The sequence below is a fragment of the Nerophis lumbriciformis genome, linkage group LG25, assembly GCF_033978685.3.
Source record: "Nerophis lumbriciformis linkage group LG25, RoL_Nlum_v2.1, whole genome shotgun sequence".
Classification (NCBI taxonomy): domain Eukaryota; kingdom Metazoa; phylum Chordata; class Actinopteri; order Syngnathiformes; family Syngnathidae; genus Nerophis; species Nerophis lumbriciformis.
The window spans coordinates 31,399,303-31,423,919 of NC_084572.2; the positions used below are offsets into that span (position 1 = coordinate 31,399,303).

The window sequence follows — 24,617 nt, forward strand, 5'->3', positions numbered from 1 at the left end:
TTGAATTTTGGTAATTTCCCAACCAATATTCTTCCACACAAATACTACTTTTAAACAACATGGTTTTTGACGATATTTATTCAATGTCAGGTTGTGACGTTGATTTGACCATTGAAATTTGGTCATTTTCCAACCAATATTCTACAACACAAATACAACGTTTAATCAACATGCTTTTTGACAACGTTTAATCAATGTCAGGTTGTGACGTTGATTTGACCATTGAATTTTGGTCATTTCCCAACCAATATTCTACAATACAAATACAACTTTGAAACAACATGCTTTTTGACAACGTTTAATCAATGTTGGGTTTTGACTTTGATTTGACCATTGAATTTTGGTCATTTTCCAACCAATATTCTACAATACAAATACAACTTTGAAACAACATGCTTTTTGACAACGTTTAATCAATGTTGGGTTTTGACTTTGATTTGACCATTGAATTTTGGTCATTTTCCAACCAATATTCTACAATACAAATACAACTTTGAAACAACATGCTTTTTGACAACGTTTAATCAATGTTGGGTTTTGACGTTGATTTGACCATTGAATTTTGGTCATTTTCCAACCAATATTCTACAACACAAATACAACGTTGAAACAACATGCTTTTTGACAACGTTTAATCAATGTTGGGTTTTGACGTTGATTTGACCATTGAATTTTGGTCATTTCCCAACCAATATTCTACAAAAAAAATACAACATCGAAGCAACATGCTTTTTGACGTTTATTCAATGTCAGGTTGTGAAGTTGATTTGACCATTGAAATTTGATCACTTCCCGATCTATATTCTACAATACCAATACAACGTTGAAACAACATACTTTTTGACAATGTTTAATCAATGTTGGGTTGTGACGTTGATTTGACCATTGAATTTTGGTCATTTTCCAACCAATATTCTACAACACAAATACAATGTTAAAACAACATGCTTTTTGACAACGTTTAATCAATGTCAGGTTGTGACGTTGATTTGACCATTGAAATTTGATGACTTCCCAACTAATATTCTACAATACAAATACAACATCGAAGCAACATGCTTTTTGACAACGTTTATTCAATGTCAGGTTGTGAAGTTGATTAGACCATTGAAATGTTATCACTTCCCAACCAATATTCTACAATACAAATACAACGTTGAAATAACATACTTTTTGACAACGTTTAATCAATGTTGGGTGCTGACGTTGATTTGACCATTGAATTTTGGTCATTTTTCCAACCAATATTCTACAATACAAATACAACGTTGAAACAACATGCTTTTTGACAACGTTTATTCAATGTCAGGTTGTGACATTGAATTGACCTATGAAATTTGGTCATTTCCCAAACAGCAACGTGCATCCAAAGTTGGACATCAATGTTGTCTCAATTCACAAATACAAGTATTGTGCAATGTTGTTTTAAAATCCGTTTTAAAGGACATGTACATATAATCAATGTTGTGTCAATGTCTTGTGCCTGCTGGAAAGTAAGACCAATTAGACCGTTTTTGTTGGTCAGGGTTTCAAAGTGGCATTGGCTCGGCCAACTAGCAATGTGGTTGCAACCTAAAACACAAGGATTAGCTGAGAGACGCCCTGCGATGAGGTGGCGACTTGTCCAGGGTGTACCCCGCCTTCCGCCCGATTGTAGCTGAGATAGGCTCCAGTGCCCCCTGCGACCCCAAAGGGATTAAGCGGTAGAAAATGGATGTATGGATGGATAGCTGAGAGACAGCAAAGACTGGAGGTACCATTGTACTTTATAATCCTCCATCCGAACAGCTGTACTGCACTTGCACTTGACTTGCTGTTGACCCCAAGTAACGCATTGGTGACAATTGACGCATGCTGCGCTTTGCCTCTCTGTAGAAAGATTGCAGCAACAAGCACCTGTCAGACAAGCATAATGAGAGAACTACGGTGGCCCTAGAGGGTCTTAAATGCACAGTTTATGACCCTTGCCTTAGAGGGTACAAATACTTGACTTTCTGCGGGTGTTGACAACCCACTGCCCCCCCAGACGGCTATAAAACTAATACAAAATCATTTGCGCACTCACTGTCCACACCATTAGGCACAGCTGCACAGTTACATGAGGTCCAACACGAGAATTGTATTCAAACAATCTGCCATTACTAAGATATTGCCCTCTCAAAGAGGTATTCATTTAAAGGGGAACTGGACTTCTTTTTTCTTATTTGCCTACCATTTACAATCCTTATGTAAGGCAAGAACACATGTTTTTTCTATTTTAATGCATTATAAATCATAAATAAACTCTAGCAAAAGTCAGCTAGCAATGGAGGCAATGGGATTTGCTCTATCCCACCTATAGAGTGCAACCTTTTTTGAGCCAGAATGTCACGGCCCGGACTCGAAACCCGCGTTTCCTCGGCAGCTGGAGCTGCCGGCACCTTCGCTGGCAGCGTGCTCAGACACGCCCCTGCTCGCGCTGAGCGCAGCACGCCCACGCAGCAACAAGCCTGCAGACGATCAATCAACGCACCTGGACCTGATGAGAGGGAGCGGCATAAAGACCAGCGGACCCGAGGAACCTTTGCCAGAACGTCGCTCATCTTCCCAGTAGGCATCACGTCTGGCATTCCCTCCCCTGCGCTTTGCTCGCCTTCTCTGTGCTCTCTCCGTGTCTCCCTTGTTCCTGTCCTTTGTGTCTTCCGCAGTGTCTTCCCCGTCATCTGTGATCGTGTTTTGCCTCTCGATACCCATCCGGATCCCTGACTGCCTTCCTCGATCCTCGACCCCTGCTCGGACACGGACTACGCTGCCTCGCTCCTATCCTCGAACCCTTGCCTCTTTACGGACTGCCTCTTCGCCTTGCCCCCTTGACTTGACGAAGGATATATCCAACACTCACGAACAACAACCTCTGGTAAAACACTTACACAATTAATTCCACACATCGTCTACACCCATTCACTTAGAGTAGCATACACACCACACATACTCATCAAAGGTTTAAATAAACCTTGTGAACCGCAGTTCTGCCTGGGTTGTCGCCTCTTTCCCTTCTCTGTACACAACACAGAACACATTTCCTTCATTGACAAAATCCCGAGGCACACAACCAGCAGAAAATGTTAAAAACTAGAATTGCGTGTGAATGCCCTATGTGCGCAAGCCTCCGAACCGCCGATACGCGTGAGTGGAACTGAAATGCTTGAATGTCTGGGGTGAGTGGAGTGTGTGGATGTTAAAACGGTACGAATCGATTGAGAAATGTGGGTTATGGAGAGGTTTGTATATTGCCCATTAATTTTCAATGGAGAGAAATTCCTGGTATTTCTGGGTAATCAGGGAAAATTTTTGGAACCCAGAAACATGCTCGCTTGAATGTCCATGAGAAATGTGGGATATGCAGTCGATTGTATAATGCCTAGTCATTGTCAATGGGGAGGAAATTCTGGGAAACCTGGGAATTTGGGGAAAGTGAAATCATGTCGGATTCGGGTTTAAAAATGGCGCACCATTTTTAGAATTTAGGGCATTGTAGAACTAGGAACGCGTTCTTTCATTTGAATGGGAATTTCCTGAAATTTGGGAATTTCGGGAAAACTTGGAATTTTAGAAAATATTGATACTAGCACAATTGTCCTAGATGATATGAATGGGTCGGTGCCAGAATTTTTCGAATCGGTTGAAAAAGATTGAATTGAGAATGCCGGAATTCCTGGAATTTGGGGAAAACCAGGAATTTGTCCGAAAAAAGAAGAAGAGGGGCATTTCTCATTCTATTCTATTCTATTTGTTGTCCCAACTAAGAGGAATGTTTTGAAGATGGAGAGGTCAAAAAATGGTTGAAAAATGTGGACTGTGAAAACTCTCCAGGAAGAGGTGAAAATAGGGCTTGGAAAACAGGAATTTCTGGGAATTCCTGGATTTGTTTTGAACTTTTTTGATAGTCCAAGGTGAGTGGAGTGTGTGGATGGCGGAACAGTTGGAATTGGCTGAGAAACGTGGTCGTGCAAGTTTGAAAATTGGCCCATTCATTTTCAATGGGCAAAATGGGCAAAACAATATCCTTCATGTTGGCACTTGGTGGAGGCGGTCGCTTTTTCCATCTCTCTCTGTCGCTCCCTGCTTGCTGTCTTGTCTTGTCCTTTCTGCACTTTTTAAGAGCCTCTTTCTCTGCAGTGTCCTCTGAAATGTTAACACCAGACGCATGGCCTTGACGCTGCTCATAACAGAAGAAGGCTGGTCTGTAAACATCCCCCGAGGACACCTCAGTGATGGACGCTCTGACTTCCCTCCCTCCTTCAACAACACCTGGGAGATGAACTTTGCCTATAGACACAACAATACTACACTCTGGACAATGGGCAAATGCACACATACCCTCCCACCCTCACCCCACGGCTTCACCACTGCTTGAATCCCTTAGGGGTGATGAACGGCTAAACTAGATAGCGGCAGCCTACCTATGTAGCCCCCACTCTCTCCCCTCTGTTGCAAGTCTTGTGGATTCTTTGTAACTTATTTATGCATGCTATGAGGTTTTTTTCCCCATGGCCCTTTCCTCAAAGTCCCTAGGAGTCCAGCCTTGGACTGAATATTTTTTTGCTCATCCCTCCCCACTCATGTTTACCGGTTTCCCACCTTTTTAAGGGGCGCCAGACGTTATCTTATCTTACCGATTGTATTGTACCATATGTCCTGGCAAGAAATTTGTGTTCAAAGAACTCCGGCTTATTAGTGATTCCCAGAGCCCAAAAAAAGTCTGCGGGCTATAGAGCGTTTTCTATTCGGGCTCCAGTACTATGGAAATGCCCTCCCGGTAACAGTTAGAGATGCTAGCTCAGTAGAAGCATTTAAGTCCCATCTTAAAACTCATTTGTATACTCTAGCCTTTAAATAGACCCCCCTTTTTAGACCAGTTGATCTGCCATTTCTTTTTTTTTCTGCCGCCCTCTCCCTTGTGAAAGGGGGGGCACAGGTCCGGTGGCCATGGATGAAGTGCTGGCTGTCCAGAGTCGGGACCTGTGCATCGGTTGGGGACATCTCTGCGCTGCTGACCCGTCTCTGCTCGGGATGGTCTCCTGCTGGCCCCACTATGGACTGGACTCTCACTATTATGTTAGATCCACTATGGTAGTGTTTTTCAACCACTGTGCCGCGGCACACTAGTGTGCCGTGAGATATTGTCTGGTGTGCCGTGGGAAATTATGCAACTTCACCTAATTGGTCCAAAAAACATTTTTTGCAAATTAATAATTATAACAATGTACCGTTGCCTAGTGCAGTGTTTTTCAACCTTTTTTGGTATGTAAAAGGTATGTAATGTTTAAACCAAAAATGAACAAAAGGCAAGTCCCGCTAGGAAAAGGCACTGAAGCATAGGGATGGCTATGCAAAACAAAAGTAAAACTGAACTGGCTACAAAGTAAACAAAAACAGAATGCTGGACGACAGCAAAAACTTACAGCGTGTGGAGCGGAGACGGCGTCCACAAAGTACATCCCGTACATGACATGACAATCAACAGTGTCCCCACAAAGAAGGATAGCGTACGCACAACTTAAATAGTCTTGATTGCCAAAACAAAGCAGGTGCGGGCAATGGAACTCAAAGGAAGGCGTGAAGCTGCTACATGAGAACACCAACAAAACAGGAAGGGTCACCAAATTAACAGCGCAAGACAGGAACTAAAGTACTACACACAGGAAACAACAACAAACTCAAAATAAGGCATGACAACCTGGTGGAGTTTCATTTTTAACCTTTTCTGCCGGTGGTGTGCCTTCGTATTTTTTTTTATGAACAAAATGTGCCTTGGTTCAAAAAAGGTTGAAAAACACTGCACTATGGACTGGACTTTCACAATATTATGCTAGACCCACTCGATGTCCATTGCATCCGGTCTCCCCTAGAGGGGTGGGGGGGTCACCCACATCTGCGGTCCTCTCCAAGGTTTCTCTTTTTGTGGGGCTCTGAACCAAGGATGTCGTTGTGGCTTGTGCAGCCCTTTGAGACAATCATGATTTAGGGCTATATAAATAAACATTGTTTGAGTGATTGATTGAAGTTGGCTGATCCGTCAACAGTCCTGTTCTGTCACCCTGTTTGTCTGCTCTTGAGTGGGACTGTGCTAAAAACGTAATTTCAATTCCTTGTATGTCTTGTACATGTAAAGAATTGACAATAAAGCTGACTTTAACTTCTGACTTTCAATATTGCTAATACTTTGTTAAAAAGTAGGTCACAAGATCTAATTTTAGTATTTTTGGATGTTTTTTACTTGTTTTTGGTTTTTTACTTGTTAGCCACCTTATGCTTGCCATTTTTTACGACTTAGAATGCATGAAAAAATGTAACACATATGTGGTTTTGTCTTACATAAGGATAAAATAGGCAACATTCCCCCAAAAAGTGCAGCTCCCCTTAAACAAAATAGTTTACTCTTGCATTATTGTAGTTTGCTGCATTGCGTCATAGTGGGAGCTGACGATAAAGCAACCGAAATGAAAGCAAAACTTGACACACGCATGTCAACGCATTTAAAAAGACACACGTAAAAGCCACAAAGGTTACGCCAATACCATAACGACTTTTATGTTTCAGCCATTAATCATATCACGTCGTTAATTGTGAAATGAATGTCACCTTGGCACAGAGATGACAACTCATTTGTTAACGAGACTGAGGAATTGATTAGCTGTGTGTGTGTGTGTGTGTGTGTGTGGGTGTGTGTGTTTGCACCTGATTGAGATAGTAGTAGGTCTCAGCATCCTGCAGATACAGCGAGCGCTTCTCGTGCGGAGGAAGACCTGCCAACATCTCGTAGAAGATGTGGTAGTTCCTCTCCGATTTGGCCTGGGGAGGAACGTTTGAAACGATGGCGAGAAAACAAAAGACACATGGATAAATTACCATTGAGAAATATACAGTAGATCCTATTATTAATGTAAAATGACAACTTTGACGGAGAAAATGAGTTTATCCCTATGTCACTATTAGACTTAGACAAACTTTAATGATCCACAAGGGAAATTGTTCAACACAGTAGCTCAGTTACAATGATGGAAAGTGTAAGGATGGAAAGGACAATGCAGGTATAAATAGACTAATATAGCGACAAAAAAATCTAACATATATATACACGAATATATACATAATATGTGTACAGAATAATACATATACAGATATATTATATTATGTATATAACATATATACAATATATACAATACAATATTAGTATTAGTACAAATGGTATGTGTATACATCTAAATTATTGATTTAAAATTGATAGAAATGACAATTCTTTTTAAAGTAAAATGATTCACAAAATTCTTAAATTAAGACAAAACATTTCATTACTAATATTGTTACAGTTTATGACAATAATACTAATGATAATAAAAATAAAAGGGACAAGCTAAGTGTGCAAATCGGGCTTCACGCAAGTCCTTCCCAAAGCCCCCACTCACCATCAAACAAAATTCAGGAAGACTGGCGCATGTTGGGGAATTCGGAGTGTCATCATCATTATACAAATTATAATTAAGGTGTGTGTGGAGGGGGGCGTGGCCTGCGGGTCTGCCGCGGAGCGGAGTGTGTAAGGACCGGCACAGCTGGCAGGGGATTGGATTACCCAGCTGGGGCTGATCATCCAATCACTGGCCATGCTTATTAGCGGCAGCCGGGCCGAGATACGTTGGTTGGAGTTGGAGCGAGAGAGAGACACGCCGAGAAAAAGACTAAAAACAAAGACTGAAAAGTCGCAGAAGAGTGTGCTGTCGTGGCGTGTGAGAAAATAAAACAATTGTCAAACCTGACTACCGGGCTTACCAGAGGATCTGTCGTGATCAGGGGAACCCACGGGAGGGCAACTTCCACAGTGTGAATTTGTTGAGCCGAGTTACAAATGTTGAAAGATTTGTGGCGAACCATCAGATCAAAGTTTGGCGCCAGGTCACGCCCACATCGTACAGCGTTGGCAAAATTCCTTCGCAATATATCATCCGTCTGTTATCTGGCATTTTAACCGCGGCTCATTCGCTCAAAGTCCAGAGGAGGAGTTTGTTCGAGTACGAGCCCTGTTTTTGACGAAAAAAAACGACTGTTTGTTTTCAAATATGGATTCTTCAGCTTTAACATTCGTCTTGATAGACGTGTCCAATGAATTTTGTGATGACACATGAATCGGGTGGCAGGGGCTCATGTTTGTCTAATTTTCAAAAGGCACAAGATCAGTGGTGTCAAACTCATTTTAGCTCAGGGGCCACTTGGAGGAATATCTATTCCCGAGTCATGGCTTAAACTTAACTTAAAAATAAAGACAACTTCAGATTGTTTTCTCTGTTTTGAAATAGACCGATCACATTCTGAAAATGTACAAATCATAATGTTTTTTTTACACTTAGATGTTGCGGTTAATAGTATTCTATCATTTGTGGTTATTTATACTTCCTGAATAAATAATGTGATAATGTTCATCAGTTAAATGGGTGTAATTGCTCCCATTGGTGTTTTATTTAATCTTTCAGAAGATTAAATGAATAATAATATACACATCTAATTACAGGATGTTATTAATGTAATTTACTCATTTTCCTTTAACTGATGTACTAACTAACTGCTCAGTGGCCTTGTGGTTAGAGTGTCCGCCCTGAGATCGGTAGGTTGTGAGTTCAAACCCCGACTGAGTCATACCAAAGACTATAAAAATGGGACCCATTACCTCCCTGCTTGGCTTTCAACATCAAGGGTTGGAATTGGGGGTTAAATCACCAAAATGATTCCCGAGCGTGGCCACCGCTGCTGCTCACTGCTCCCCTCACCTCCCAGGGGGTGGAACAAGGGGATGGGTCAAATGCAGAGAGTAATTTCACCACACCTAGTGTGTGTGTGACTATCAGTGGTACTTTAATTTTAACTTTATTCTGTACATATGTAGCATCATCTACTACAAAACTTGTAAATTTGGACTAATTTCATGAATCACACATGAAGTTAAAAGGGGATACATATTATTTCAGTATATTTATGTGCGCCCAGAAAATGTGTCCCCAGTTATAAGTGCAACACAAAATGTACAGATTATCAAAAGTATTTATTTGGGCATAAATGTCACAGGTTACATTACCAACAACATCTTTGAGAATCAAGGCATTAACGTAACAATCCACATTTTGTAGAGCAGTGGTTCTCAAATGGGGGTACACGTACCCCTGGGGGTACTTGAAGGTATGCCAAGGGGTACGTGAGATTTTTTTTAAATATTCTAGAAATAGCAATAATTTAAAAATCCTTTATAAATATAAATAAAAACTAGGGATGTCCGATAACGGCTTTTTGCCGATATCCGATATTACGATATTGTCCACTCTTTGATTACCGATACCGATATCAACCGATATATACAGTCGTGGAATTAACACATTATTATGCCTAATTTGGACAACCAGGTATGGTGAAGACAAAGTACTTTTTTAAAAAATGTATAAAATAAGATAAATAAATTAAAAACATTTTCTTGAATAAAAAAGAAAGTAAAACAATATAAAAACAGTTACATAGAAACTAGTAATTAATGAAAATGAGTCAAATTAACTGTTAAAGGTTAGTACTATTAGTGGACCAGCAGCAAGCACAATCATGTGTGCTTACGGACTGTATCCCTTGCAGACTGTATTGATATATATTGATATATAATGTAGGAACCAGAATATTAATAACAGAAAGAAACAACCCTTTTGTGTAAATGAGTGTAAATGGGGGAGGGAGGTTTTTTGGGTTGGTGCACTAATCGTAAGTGTATTTTGTGTTTTTTATGTTGATTTAATAAAAAAACAAAAAAAACAAAAAAAAAGCCGACACCGATAATAAAAAAAAAAACGATACCGATAATTTCCGATATTACATTTTAACGCATTTATCTTTTTTTCCAAATAGTTCAAGAAAGACCACTACAAATGAGCAATATTTTGCACTGTTATACAATTTAATAAATCAGAAACTGATGACATAGTGCTTTATTTGACTTCTTTTATCTCTTTTTTTCAACCAAAAATGCTTTGCTCTGATTAGGGGGTACTTGAATTAAAAAAAATTCACAGGGGGTACATCACTGAAAAAAGGTTGAGAACCACTGTTGTATACTATCACTCATAGTAAGTATGTAGTGTCCAAACACGAAAGTGTTGCCTTCATCCAAACATAGCCCCGCCCCCTCTGAAGTCATGCGCGCTCCCGCGGCAGGGGATACAAATAATTGCTATTGCGACATTTAGTGGACACATTTAGAACTGCGGTTTATTTCCTACAAAAATGTCAGCTCATTTTCATACTAAGCAAACTCATCTCACGGGTCGGACAAAAAATGTTCACCCGGGCGGTATCTTTGACACCCCTGCGCTAGAGAGTTAGTTTCGAAATTTCGTGTTCGGGACCCGTGAATATAAACATTTTCGCCTGACCTGATACACTTGCAAACATTGGTGCGTTTTCATGTATTCTAAGTAGAGATGTCCGATAATGGCTTTTTTGCCGTTATCCGATACTCCGATATTGTCCAACTCTTAATTACCGATTCCGATATCAACCGATACCGATATATACAGTCGTGGAATTAACACATTATTATGCCTAATTTTGTTGTGATGCCCCGCTGGATGCATTAAACAATGTAACAAGGTTTTCCAAAATAAATCAAGTCAAGTTATGGAAAAAAATGCCAACATGGCACTGCCATATTTATTATTGAAGTCACAAAGTGCATTATTTTTTTTTTAATATGCCTCAAAACAGCAGCTTGGAATTTGGGACATGCTCTCCGTGAGAGAGAATGAGGAGGTTGAGGTGGGCGGGGTTGGGGGTAGCGGGGGGTGTATATTGTAGCGTCCTGGAAGAGTTAGTGCTGCAAGGGGTTCTGGGTATTTGTTCTGTTGTGTTTATGTTGTGTTATGGTGCGGATGTTCTCCCGAAATGTGTTTGTCATTCTTGTTTGGTGTGGGTTCACAGTGTGGCGCATATTTGTAACAGTGTTAAAGTTGTTTATACGGCCACCCTCAGTGTGACCTGTGTTGCTATTGATCAAGTATGCTTTGCATTCACTTGTGTGTGTGAAAAGCCGTAGATATTATGTGATTGGGCCGGCACGCAAAGGCAGTGCCTTTAAGGTTTATTGGCGCTCTGTACTTCTCCCTACGTCCGTGTACACAGCGGCGTTTTAAAAAGTCATAAATTTTACTTTTTGAAACCGATACCGATAATTTTGAAACCGATAATTTCCGATATTACATTTTAAAGCATTTATCGGCCGATAATATCGGCAGTCCGATGTTATCGGACATCCCAATGCTAAGTGCCTCAAGTACGCCATCAAAGTGGGAAAATAGTAATAAACAGATCAATTAAAATAGGGCCTTCACAGCTTTTGCTTGCCGGACCCTAGTAAGAATGTTTTACTCAGACTAATGGAAGACTAAAGATTTTTTTTTTAAATTATTCATAGATCTTCAGATAAAACACCCACCAATATTTTTAGATTAAAAGCTAATTTTGCAAGAAAATTTAAACATTTCAGGTTTACAAGTGTTTCATGAGTTTGGAAGCGTTCTGCACTCTATTGAGTGTTGTTGAATGTGAGTGTGTGTGTGCGCGTGTGTTTATGTGTGTGGTGGCAGAATTCAAGCCAGTCCTGCAGACAGATGCTATAATGGGCGTTTGATGGACACCAGGATTAAAGAGGTTGCGTTAGAGAGGGGACTCATGTTTGACACCTCATGCTGACTGAGTCATGAATCTCCTGTTTCTTACACTGACTCACTTGTTGTAAGAGGATGCCGCCTGACCTCTATGTGTGTGTGTGTGTGTGTGTGTGTGTGTGTGTGTGTGTGTGTGTGTGTGTGTGTGTGTGTGTGTGCATGTGTCCATCTTACCTGAAAGACAATGCGGGATGTCTCCAACAGATACTGAGACGTTATGGCACCGCTGATTACACCCCTGGTTAATTAGGTTGGAGTGCGTGCGCACACACACACACACACACACACGCACACACACACACACACACACACACACACACACACACACACACACACACACACACACACACACACACACACACACAGTTGAGTTAAGTAACGAGCCATGCATGTATAATGTGTGTGGGTCTTCTCTGTCACAGGTCAACCAGTCATCTAAGGCCGTATCTACATTAAGCCTGACAACTCCTCAAACAAATAATTATTTAGCCTAAGTATGGCGTCACATTAGTGCCAAAAATCCGAGCGCATAAAAACTGTTATCGCGCGCTGATTCTCCACTTCGCGGTGCCTTTCTGTGCGCGCGCGGTGCCTTTTTGCGCGCGCGCGCGCGGTGCCTTTCTGCGCGCGCGCGACGCCTTTCTGTGCGCTCTCTGTGTACTCCTGGCATCTCTCCTCGCGCTGTCATGTTTCTTTTAGGCACTTTCGGGGCGGGTATGCTTAGACGGCCCCTTCTTTCTGATTGGTCAGGCGAAAAATGCTGAAAAATGCTCAGAGCCAATCAGAAGTATAGCAGGGCGGGTCATCGTCAATATGTATCAAGATTTACGGAGGAAGAAGTGAATTAAAAAAATGTCGCGCGCTGATGAAGGTTATTTCATACCACATAAACACAATACAGGGTAATACAAAATGTGACCCAAATAAATAATAAGACAACAAACACCATAATCACATCTTTCAGCCAGAACTGGTCCACCAGCAATAACATCCAACCATAACATTATTTTATATTTTCACTTCTTCTTGAACATTTGTTTTCTAATTTATGGAATTTCTTTTGATTCAGCCATAAAATTAATGAAATAATCTTTGAATTTTGTTTTTTAAATGTTAAAAATAGCTTTTAATAATGTATTCTGAAACAGTTTAAAATAATCAGAGAACTGACTAACACTGACCCTACACAACTATGTTGCACAATTAAGTCTTTTTTTTTTTTTAAAGCGAAAGAGGTAATTTCAACAGGTACAGCATCCTATGTCATATCTACATGTAATAAGATTTGTAACAAGGCAAACCGTTTGTAAATTGGTCGAAAATCGAGCAAGTTATGGTAATTTAATTAGTACATGTACCATTGACATCAATGTAATGATTGAGGCTCGATGTCCGAGGTAAGATGGCTACAACGTTGCTACGCTGGAGAATTATTGGTCATGTGAAAAATGCTCACAGCTAATCAGAAAGAAGGGGCCGTCCAAGCATACCCGCCCCCAAAGTGCCAAAAAGAAACATGACAGCGCAAGGAGAGATGCCAGGAGTACACAGAGAGCGCGCAGAAAGGCACCGCGCGCGCGCAAAAAGGCACCGCGCGCGCGCAAAAAGGCACCGCGCGCGCGCAAAAAGGCACCACGCGCGCGCAAAAGGGTGTCGCGCGCGCGCACGAAGCGGAGAATCAGCTCGCGATAACAGTTTTTATGCGCTTGGATTTTTGGCACTAATGTGACGCCATACCTAAGCCTCATGTCAGCCACACTAACCCAGTGTTTAAGGTTCCCCGCCTTGGTTAATTTTTTACACGGGTAAGTGCGCCGTGTATTTCTTGAATCTCCGGCTCTTAGCTTTGTATGGACTCATCGATCGGTTACAAACTGAGTTCGGAGAGGAAGTGACGCCAGAAAGGCCGCCCCCCACACAGGAAGTGACGTCAGAAAGAACGCGCCACAGCCAGCTTCATAACAAGCGGTAGCGTAACTCGGAGGTAACCACTGGAAAGATGGAAGCGAGTCATCCAGACATGCCCGTTTTTCTCCTTCTTCTACATGTACAGACGCTTGTGCACATCACACATGAATACCTTATGACATGGGTGTCAAACTCTGACCCGCGGGCTAAATGTGGCCCGCCGTGTAATTTAATTTGGCCCTTGAGGCAATATCAAATCAACATTAGAGCTGGCCCGCCGGTATTATACAGCGGCGGTGCCACTGTAACACCGCTAATACTCATACTTGCCGACCCTCCTGATTTTCAGTGCCCCTCTCGAAAGTCTCACGGGGCAACCATTCTCCCGAATTTCTCCTGATTTGCACCCGGACAACAATATTGGGGTTGTGCCTTAAAGGCCCTGCCTTTAGCGTCCTCTACAACCTGTCGTCACGTCTGCTTTTCCTCCATACAAACAGCGTGCCGGGCCCAGTCACATGAAATATGCGGCTTTTACACACACATAAGTGAATGCAACGCATACTTGGTCAATAGCCATAGAGGGCACACTGAGGGTGGCTGTATAAACAACTTTAACACTGCTACAAATATGTGCCACACCGTGCACCCACACCAAACAAGAATGACAAACACATTTCGGGAGAACATCCGCACCGTAACACAACATAAACACAACAGAACAAATACCCAGAATCCCTTGCAGCACTAACTCTTCCGGGACGCTACAATATACACCCCCCGCTACCACCAAACCCCGCCCACCTGAGCCCCAACATTAATGAACTAGCATCCCAGAAAAGACAAAAGTATCTTAGTTGGGCACATCAGATTAGATCAGTGTGTCGCAAACTGAGCAGTAAAAAGGCCTGAATGGTTGTTTTATTCATTGTTATTTTATTTTCAAATTTATTAGCCTGTGGAAAAAGTTAATGTTGATATTTACCTCAGAAGTCTGCAAACAGAAAAGAGGCATTCCATTTTTTATTTAAAGTGTATTTAATATACTATTGATGTTTTTTCGTTTTTTTTTTTTGAAAGTTGATTTTGCACTAGACTTGTCCAGGGTGTACCCCGCCTTCCGCCCGATTGTAGCTGAGATAGGCTCCAGCGCCCCCCGCGACCCCATAGGGAATAAGCGGTAGAAAATGGATGGATGGATGGAAGTTATATAAGCGTTGCTTGTTCCATATTCAGTGTTAAAGCAAATCAGTGTAGCAAACTGAGCAATAATTAACGTTTTATTCATGCACTTTCTTTTGCTACTTCAAGGCTTGAATGTTTGATTCATTCATTATTGTTATTTTATTTTCAAATGTATTATTAGCCTGTGGAAAAAGTTTATTTTGATATTTACCTCAGGAGGCTGCAAATAGAAAAGAGGCATTCAATTTGTATTTAAATTTAATTTGATATGCCATTGATATTTTTTAATTATTATTATTATTATTTGAAACTCGATTTTGCATGTCACTATAAAGTTAAGTAAGCCTTGCTTGTTCAATATTTAATGCAAAACTTGTTTGGGTCTCTATTAAAAGGTTAATTTGTTCAACCTTGGCCCGCGGCTTTGTTCAGTTTTACATTTTGGCCCTCTCTGTATTTGAGTTTGACACCCCTGCCTTAAGAGAAGGAAACGCGCGATTGCAGCTATTTTGGATACAACACATCTCAGACGGCAACATAGCAATGTTGAGCGATTGAGCGGTTTTGGATAAGGCCTGGAAGAACGGCAGCTGGTGGGATGTATTTGTCAATGGGCGCGTTGTGCCAGCGGAACGGGAAGAGAACTTCTGAATGTCCAGGTCAGCTGTGATTCTACTTAGCGAAAAACTTTGTCCATTTGTCAAAGGGGAGACAACGAGAATGCGGGCTCCCAGTGGACGAGGGAGTACTACGGAAAACAGCAGCAAATGCATTTGGACTGGCAAAGCAGACTATCAGTTATTGTCCGCGATGTCTGTCGAGCGATTACTCAACGTCTAGTTTTGTACTCCATAACTATTGTGAAGCCATGAAGTGGTTGAGGCCGTCAAGTACGACCGCCAATTTCAGCCTAATCTAATTCCCTAGATTAATTGTTCTAAAATGTTCCTTATCACATTGTTTACTTCCACACGCTCATTAAAGATATGATTCATGTATGATGACTCAGGTGTGATTCACTACAACAGGGCTAGTCTAACAGCTGCTGATGGTGAGGCAAGCAAGGTTTACTGTTAAAAGAAATGTGGCAATAGGCTACTTTGAAACACAGGGTAAGAATACACTTCCAGGTCAGAGGTGACTATGACGCGCACATTTCTTTTCGCGCATGCGTACTAGGTTGTGTTGCACCGGCGGACGCAGGGTGTCTTAAACGTTGGCATTGTGTGTGTGTGGACAAGGATAAGGTTAGGTGGGATATACCCTGGATAACCTTAGTGTCGAAGGGGCTAAGTGTGTTTATGTTCCATGCAGGGGTGCTATGGTGGTCACTGATGTCATTGTTATATAAAACCATACTTTGTTTTTAGTTTTTTAAGAGCACATTCGACTTTGCTTCAGATCCAGGAATGTCTCTAATCTGTAGTGTTACATGTTTTCTAACCCCTCTTTAATTCACAGAGCTGCAAACCTAACGGACAGGGGAAACGTGCTTATCTAATTAACATTTTGAGAAGTGAGGCGTCTATTATGTGCGCTCACTATTTCATTTCAAAGACCAAGTGGTTGACCAGTTTTGTGGTAGATCAGTAAGTCATTACTCACTGCTCCATGCAGATCTGCGTGAATTTGCCAAAGCGCGAAGAGTTGTCATTGCGCACGGTTTTGGCGTTCCCGAAGGACTCCAACAAAGGCGTGGCTTCTAGGATCTAATGAGTTACAGTGTTAAAAAAAAACACTTGATACCTTTAAAGAGAAATCCTGGTTACTCATATGAAGGCTGAGATTAGTTTTTACCTCTATCTGTTGGGACACAGAGAAGAGAAGAAATACAATGAGCAACATTCTGCATGTATACACTACTTTGTTTATTATTGTCGTTACAACATAGGAGATCTACCTGTTGGGTTACATTGCGTTTGTGATGTATGGCTGTCAAGTAACGTAGAATCAGTTTCGTTGCTTCCGTCTTCCCAGACCCGCTTTCGCCACTGTAATTGATGCACATAAAACATGTAACTTGGTCATTCAAAACTGATTAAAAGTTAGGTTTAAGTTCGAAAGAGGAAAGGGGTAGGTGTAGCCCTACCTGATCACAATACACTGGTTGTTTTTGGCATCCATCATGTTGGTGTATGAGAGATTAGCGAGGGCAAAAAGATGACTGCGACACAAAAAAAGGTCAATTTTGAAAATGCCTATTGTGAATTGGGTTTAAAACCCATACTTCATACTCAGAAAATGTTCACATGACAATAGATGAACAATACCGCAAGATACGTCAAATATGGGTCTTACGGAGGGTTGTCACTCAAGCCATGGCCCTCATACTGGAGCACCATGTCTGTGCCGTAAATGTTCAGCAACTTGTAAGGGTTGACAGACACAAGGATGCTGCCGATGTAGGTCTGATGAAATAAAACTGAGTTACAGGCTATGCTTTTGTTATTTAAAATTGCATCAAGGAAAAAGACAAGATTACATAAATGAGCTCCTGGTCGTAGCGTTTCTTGAGATTCATCAGAACGGTGGTCTCATTCAGCTCCCTGGAACCAAACACACAGAAATTCATGGACAACTTTCATTTATAACATATTCAGAGCAATGGAGATCCGTTAATTGTCTATTTAGGCTCACGGTAGCTGTGTCAAGTCTTCCATGCCCTCAGCCCAGCGTTTTACCCTGTGGCCAGTTGTTGGCATGCTTAGGACAGAGTAGATCTAAACACACACATGCACACAGTGTGTAATTAGTCCAACATGTCATGCAACATCATTACAGTTTTTTGGCCTGCAACTTATTAGAGATGAAAATAAATAAATGTGGTTTAATTTACCTTATCATACCAGCTTTGCCCAGGCATCCTCTCCCTGACAGGAGTCCAGTCTGGATCCTGAATCTCTCCATCCTCAACTTTAGGTGTAGGTAAATATCCATCTAACACTCCAGCTTCTCTGTACATCGACCACTTGGCCAGATTCTGGACGGTGCCATGGGGCAAAACCCTTTCAGCGGCCCAAACATCCTCCCCTGCTTCCCCGGCTCCTCTGGCATTCCTGGCCCAGTGGCCGGAGTACGGTCCGTAGGGGGGAATCACAGCATATCGATTATCCGCACCCTGTAGTCCTGCCGGTGGCCTGTATGAGGCGTAACGAAGCTGTTGATTTTGGATCGCATCCACCATACTGGGATTATGGAACCGTCTTGTCAGAATGGAGCCATCTTGCAACCTGCGGAACAAACATTCCTAACGTGATGTTTTCACATCTACTAAATATGCTATGTCATAGTTGTTCTGTTTTTTCCTTCTTTTCAAGTCTACTTTCTTACCTGTAATGGGCACCACGCATGTCTTCGTTGTTCAGGACAGTGGAAAGGTTTGGAATGGAGGGTTTAGGTGCCCCTGTCAGGGCAGAATTCTGAGGAAGATGAAAGCGATCTGCAGAACGAAGGGCCATGTTCTTCCTCAGGGCAAAGGAAAGGTTTGGAGTTTTAGGTTGTTGACCAGGAATGACCAAGGATCCATCAGGGAGCTGGTATGTAGCATTTCGAAGGTTTACATTCTCGAGAGCCTAGAAGTGGAAAACAGGTTGCGATTTTGTCACAACTGACAAGTTTGAGCATGTAGTAAAAACAAGCAGGTACATACTTTCGACAAGTCAGGGTTGAGAGGTTTTCGTGGGTCAATGATGATGGTTCCATCAGGCAAGGTGTATGAGACACCCTTAAGGTAAGGGTTTTGAAGCGCAGCCGTCAGGTTGGGACTCTTTGGTTTTCTCGGATCAACTATCATAGTCCCATCGGGTAGGGTCAGAGTTGCCCCTTTCAAGGCTGGGTTATTAAGGGCCTATGTATTATATGAGTTTAAGAAAAAAAAGTTGATAATATTAGCTAAGGCGTTGTGCGGTAGAATTACAGTGTCATCTTAGTATCTGAAAAATAGAATAATTAAACACCACACCACAATTAAAAATTGTATCAATTACAAACCTTAAACAAGTCTGGAGATATGGGTGTATTAGGGTCACGAACTCCCTGCGGCAGATTGAATGAGGCGTTCCTGAGGGCGGGGTTCTGAAGGGCATTAGAAAGATTTGGAGAGGCAGGCTTTCGTGGATCGATGATAATAGTACCGTCAGGCAGTGTGTAAGAGGCGCTTTTCAGGTAAGGGTTCTGAAGTGCAGCTGCAAGGTTGGGGGATTTTGGTTTCTTTGGGTCAATGACAATGGTACCATCAGGGAGTGAATAAGAAGCTTCACGGAGTGCTGGGTTCTTCAGGGCCTTAGCCAAGTTTGGTGAAACAGGCTGCTGTTAAAAGAGCAAAGGCAGGAACATGATGGTAAATGACAGTAAAATGTACCTTTTGTAATTATAAATCATTGCTTACTTGCTGTCTAGGATCTATAATTGTGCCATCAGGTAAAGTGTAAGTAGCAGTCCTGAGATCCTGGTTCTGAAGAGCTCTGGCAAGGTTGGGAGACGTGGGCTTCTGAGGAATTCGTGGGTCCTGTGTTGGACGAACAAACTACATGTGGAGATTGACATGCTAAGATGGACGTTATGTTTTTTAAAAATTTTTATACCAACCCTGATAACCGATCCATCTGGCAAAATGTATGAAGCTCCACGGATTTGTTGGTTCTGCAACGCTTGATTAAGCTGTGGTGAAGAATGTGGATCTGCATAGGGTGACACCAAAGTTCCATCTGGCAGCCGGTATGATGCCTGCATCAACTGTGGATTATGAAGGGCAGTGGCCAGCATTGGTGAAGAGGGTGGCGGAGGTCCATATGGTGACTGTCTGAATTGCAAAGGAGACTGATAGGATGCTTGGATGATATTTGGATGCTGCTGTAGTGCACTATGGAGCTTAGGCCCAGCTGGTGCATAAGGGTTATGGCGTTGCATCATTGGAGATCTTAGAGAAGAAACATTCTGCACACTGGACCGGTTCTGCAAGGCATCATAGAGCAGTGGTGCTGGGCCAGGCTCAGATATATAATCATACCCAGTAACATAAGTCTGTCCGTATGGCGAGTGGAGCTGTGGAGTGGGATAAGAAGCTACACCTTGAAGTGCCTGATTTTGCCTTATGGCTCCATGAAGCAGTGGAGATGAAGGAGCAGATGGGGCATAAGGGGACTGAGGCCTTGGAATGAGAGACACGTAGGATGCTTCTCTCACCGCCTGGTTTTGCAAAGCTCTGGACACTATTGGAGAGGAAGGGGGCATGGCCTGTGCATACGGAGATACTGGCCTTTGCAGAGGAGAAACATAAGATGCATCTCTCACTGTTTGATTTTGCAATGCGCCAGGCAAAAGGGGAGATGAAGGGTGCATGGCCTGTGCATACGGAGATACTGGCCTTTGCAGAGGAGAAACATAAGATGCATCTCTCACTGTTTGATTTTGCAATGCGCCAGACAAAAGGGGAGATGAAGTGGCCACAGGTGACTCATGAGGGCCCAATGGGGAAACAAAGGCAGCATCTCGGATGGCTTGGTTTTGCATTGCAACATACAGTGAGGGGGATAATGATTGATAAGGGTCTGCATACTGAGCACTCATCTCATCTATACCCACCACAGGGACTACTTGTGGGCCAAGAGGGGAAGCTAAAGAGGCCTGTCTGATAGCCTGATTCCGCAATGCACTCGATAGCATTGGAGATGAGTGTGTAGCAGTTGTGTCAGTGAAAGGATCAACATAGGGTGCCGAGGCATACGGATTGGCAACTAGAGGAAGTTGATGGACACCTTGAGGAGGCAAGAGGGGTGAAGAAATCCGAGAATGTCGAGGAGAGAGGTGCGGGGATGCAGGACGTGACATGTGCTTGAGCAAGGGCTGAGGCGAAGCTAGAGGAATCCTGCTTAAAGAATTCTGGACCATGAGTGGACGTCCACGAGCCACAGGACGCGGAAGAAAACGGCGAGACTCTCTCCTCATAAGGGGAGCACGGTGGATCATGTGAGGCGACTGGAAAGGAGAGGAGTGGTGAGAGGAGTCTATCGTAAGAACAGAAGACCGATTGCTTCTTATAGAGGAAGTACGGAATGGACGCACATTCTGGGTAGGCGGGGGTACTGGACGCCCTCTTAGACCCATAGGTGAGGGTCTAACAGTACCAAGTGGAACATTGCCCCCCATTCTGGGTCTGGTTAACGGCGTGGGGTCCCTGAGCAGCCGAGTGGAGCGACGGGAGAGAGTCGGAGATGATGCTGAGGGTCGAGACACTTCAGGGGACAAACTTTGGCGAGATGGAGTGGGAGATTGTCGTCTGCTGAGTTGAGGAGAGAAAGCTGGGGATACATGACCAGGTGACGGTGACCTATTCATTCTTCTCTCTCCAAATGGACTTTGGGCAGGAGTGGATGATGGTGGGGGACTTCCCCTTCTCATGGAGGCACGGGGCGAGGAGGGCGGTGAACGCTGTATCATTGAGGCTCTTTGTGAGGGTGGAGGGCTACGCCGAATCACTGAGGTGCGGGGAGAATAATATGGTGACGGTTCTCTAGCCAGAGGTGACTGAAGTTGCATTCTTTGACTAACAAGAGGGGAAGTGGGAGGTGAGATCTGTCTTGAAATGACAGAGGGGGGTCTTTGGGCATTCATGATACCACTCGTCATGGCTGAATGGGGAGATGGGATTTGTCTCTGCGGCAGGAGTGGGGAGGGTACCGGTGAAGTCATAGCATTGGGATGATGTAGTACCTGAGAGGAATTCATGATACCACTCGTCATGGCTGAATGTGGCGATGGGATTTGTCTCAACGGCAGGAGTGGGGAGGGTACCGGTGAAGTCATAGCATTGGGATGATGTAGCACCTGAGGGGATGGAATGATGACGGAGCGTCGTGATAAACTTGGAGAGGGTTGTAAGCGACGGGCAGGAAGTGGGGACTTGCTTGCTTGCTTTATAATCATTGCAGTGGGTGTGGGGATTGATGGAAGCCCAAAAGCCTGCTGCTGTTGTGAAATCATCAATGGTTCTGTCACTGTGTTTTGTGACATCATCTGCTGTTCTGCTGATATCCTTGTTTGGGGAATCATCATTTGTGGCGACATCAGCGGCTGTTGTGACATCATCTGCTGTTCTGCTGACATCATTGTTTGGGGAATCATCATTTGTGGCGACATCCGCGGCTGTTGTGACATCATCTGCTGTTCTGCTGACATCATTGTTTGGGGAATCATCATTTGTGGCGACATCAGCGGCTGTTGTGACATCATCTGCTGTTCTGCCGACATCATTGTTTGGGGGATCATCATTTGCGGTAACATCCCTGATTGCTGTGGCAACATCCCTTGCTGTGGGAACTGTTGTGGCGACATGATCTGCGGGATTACCATTTGGGGCATCATACTTTGTTCTTCAAACATTTGCTGCTGTGGTGTCATCAACGGCAACGTTATCATTTGCTGTTGAGAGGACATACTCATCTGCTCTTGTGGAGACATGATAATTTGTTGCGGGAACATTGACATTTGTTGCTCAACTGGCACCATTGTAGTGGGGTAACCTGGAGCCAGGGGTATCTGGTCTTCATATTGGATATCTGACATGTCTTCAAATTCAGGATCTGGTGGCAGGTTAGGAGGAGGGGGAAGTGGCACATCAAGGCGCTCTTTCCCAAATAAACGCACTTGAGGTCTGGGAACTCTAAATGTCTCTCCACCCTGAATCCCACCAGTATCACCCACATATTGATCCATCTGGTCTGCATACTGCTCCCCATAGAGGCCTTGTGCGTCCATTGTTGGCCCTCCAAAGCCCAACACCTGCTGGCCTTCAGAAGGATAACCTGTGATCTGCTGAGAGTCTTGGTAGGGCATACCCACAACATTATAGCTAGTTTGGTAGTTTTGTAGCGCTCCATCTTGCATTTCCATAGTTGCTGCATAGACCTGGCCATTCTCATAATAATCCCCTTGCTCATTGCCATAAACAACTCCTTGTCCAGTTTCATCGTAATAAACCTGAGGAATCACATCAACCGTGTACATAGGATCCTGACCCATTGGTGCATAGTAGTCGAGGCCTTCATATTCATACATAGGCATTGCTTGTTGTTGCTGGTAGCCATAGTAATCTACTTCCTGGCTGTCACAGTACTCTTGTCCAGCAAGATAGGGGTCATAGTAGTCCCCTGCTTCCTCATTATAGAGCTCCTGCGCGTAATATTCTGCATTGGGGTCATAGATACCATCTTCTTCATAGTAGCCCAAGTCTTGATAGTCTCCGGCTGCTCCTCTGTCGTAGTAACCATATGGATCTTGGCCTGTGTAAGCTACCTCGTCACCATAACCATAACCTGTTTGGTGGAGTGGATGTTGTTGATCATATCCATGCGCCTCCTCCCAGTGCTCATAACCGTTGTTATGGTATCCATGGAGGTGACGCTGGCGTCTTTGCCCTCTGTGACCTCCCCAGTCGTGGTGACCCGCATGGCCTCGCATCTTTGCGGACTGAAAACGTTTGGTCAGCCAATTAGTTGCCGCGGCAACTCTACCAAGAAGCACACTTCCTTTCTTGAAGCCGGCAGTAGGGCCATCGCTATTTTTCTTGCCAAAAAAGCCTTTGAAAAATCCACCCTTCTTATCGGACGAGTTCCCACCTCCGCCCAGGCGGAGCAGCATGTAGGTGGGCTTTTTCCCGCCTTTTTCCGCCTCCGACTTCTCCTTGGCCTCTTTCTTTCTCTTTTTGCTGGCTTTGAACCGCATCATGAAGCGAGACGTGTTCTTCAGCATGGACTTGCGGCGTTTCTTCTTAGCCAGTCGGTTTCTTCTCTTCCCCAGACCGAGAAACAGCCGTGATGTGCTTTTCAGCTTCTTCCTACTGTTTCGCCGCCTCTTGAAGCCGGAGAACTTCATGAACATCCTGGACATGTTCTTCAGGCCTTTCTTTGGGATCTCCTTAACAGGTATTGGTGCGGCTTCCTCTTTCTCCTTTGCTTTCTTCTTTTTGGGGTTAGCATCTGACCGCCCTTCTTTATCTTTTGATTTCTTTTTGGACTTCTCGTAATCTTCATCTTCATCCTCCTCATCTTCCTCCTCTTCATACTCCTCGTCTTCTTCCGAGTCTTCGCCCCGTCTGGGCTTCCCCCCCCGTTTACCCTTTTCCTTCCGGGCTCCTCGCCCTCTCCCTCTTCCATAGTCCTCTGAGTCCCCCTCATCTTCTTCTTCCTCATCTTCTTCACTGAACTCATCCTCCTCTTCCTCACTCAGGAGCTCTTCCTCTTCTTCCTCTGACTCCACTTTCTTCCCCTTTCCTTTGTCTTTTCCCTTCTTTCCATCGTCTTTCCCTCCTTTCTTATCGTCCTTCCCACCCTTCTTGTCATCTTTACCTCCCTTCTTATCATCCTTTCCTCCTTTTTTATCGTCCTTCCCTCCCTTTTTATCGTCTTTCCCTACTTTCTTGTCATCCTTTCCTCCTTTCTTATCATCTTTGGCAGTTTTCTTGTCATCCTTACCACCTTTCTTGTCTTCCTTCCCTTTCTTTTCTTCTTCTTTCTTCTTTTCGGGTTCTTGTTTTCCACCTTTCTTTGCGTCCTTTTTGGTGTCTTTCTTTCCAGGCATCTTTGCAAGTTAGCTATAGGAGCACACCATGCCCTCTTTAGGATGAAACACTGTAAAAACAAACACATGACATTTTGACAATATTGCAGTGGTGTATTTTAAGTTCACATTTAAGATGAAAAATATGACATGATATGTTCCGAAAAACAAAAATTGCCCAGCAGTCTGACCTTTAAAAGAGGCTTTAGATATGCCTAGGTGAGTTTATGCTGGCTCTCT

At 43.3% G+C, this 24,617-nt stretch overlaps 1 protein-coding gene across 1 annotated transcript in view; it reads right to left on the reverse strand.

The window, feature by feature from the left end:
* myo15ab (myosin XVAb) overlaps positions 1–19,664 on the reverse strand; it is a 136,940-nt gene extending 117,276 nt beyond the window's left edge. The window contains exons 1-15 of the mRNA XM_061984205.1: positions 19,410–19,664; positions 19,210–19,329; positions 18,813–19,127; positions 18,472–18,669; positions 18,153–18,394; positions 17,659–18,052; positions 17,460–17,542; positions 17,305–17,368; positions 17,121–17,230; positions 16,912–16,986; positions 16,723–16,813; positions 16,620–16,625; positions 16,428–16,531; positions 11,904–11,967; positions 6,721–6,834 (exon numbers count right to left, since the gene is read on the reverse strand). Coding sequence (XP_061840189.1) covers positions 6,721–6,834; positions 11,904–11,967; positions 16,428–16,531; positions 16,620–16,625; positions 16,723–16,813; positions 16,912–16,986; positions 17,121–17,230; positions 17,305–17,368; positions 17,460–17,542; positions 17,659–18,052; positions 18,153–18,394; positions 18,472–18,669; positions 18,813–19,127; positions 19,210–19,329; positions 19,410–19,586 — 2,157 coding nt within the window. The 5' untranslated portion in view covers positions 19,587–19,664. The remainder of the gene's footprint in view (positions 1–6,720; positions 6,835–11,903; positions 11,968–16,427; positions 16,532–16,619; positions 16,626–16,722; positions 16,814–16,911; positions 16,987–17,120; positions 17,231–17,304; positions 17,369–17,459; positions 17,543–17,658; positions 18,053–18,152; positions 18,395–18,471; positions 18,670–18,812; positions 19,128–19,209; positions 19,330–19,409) is intronic.
* Positions 19,665–24,617: the final 4,953 nt, after the last annotated feature.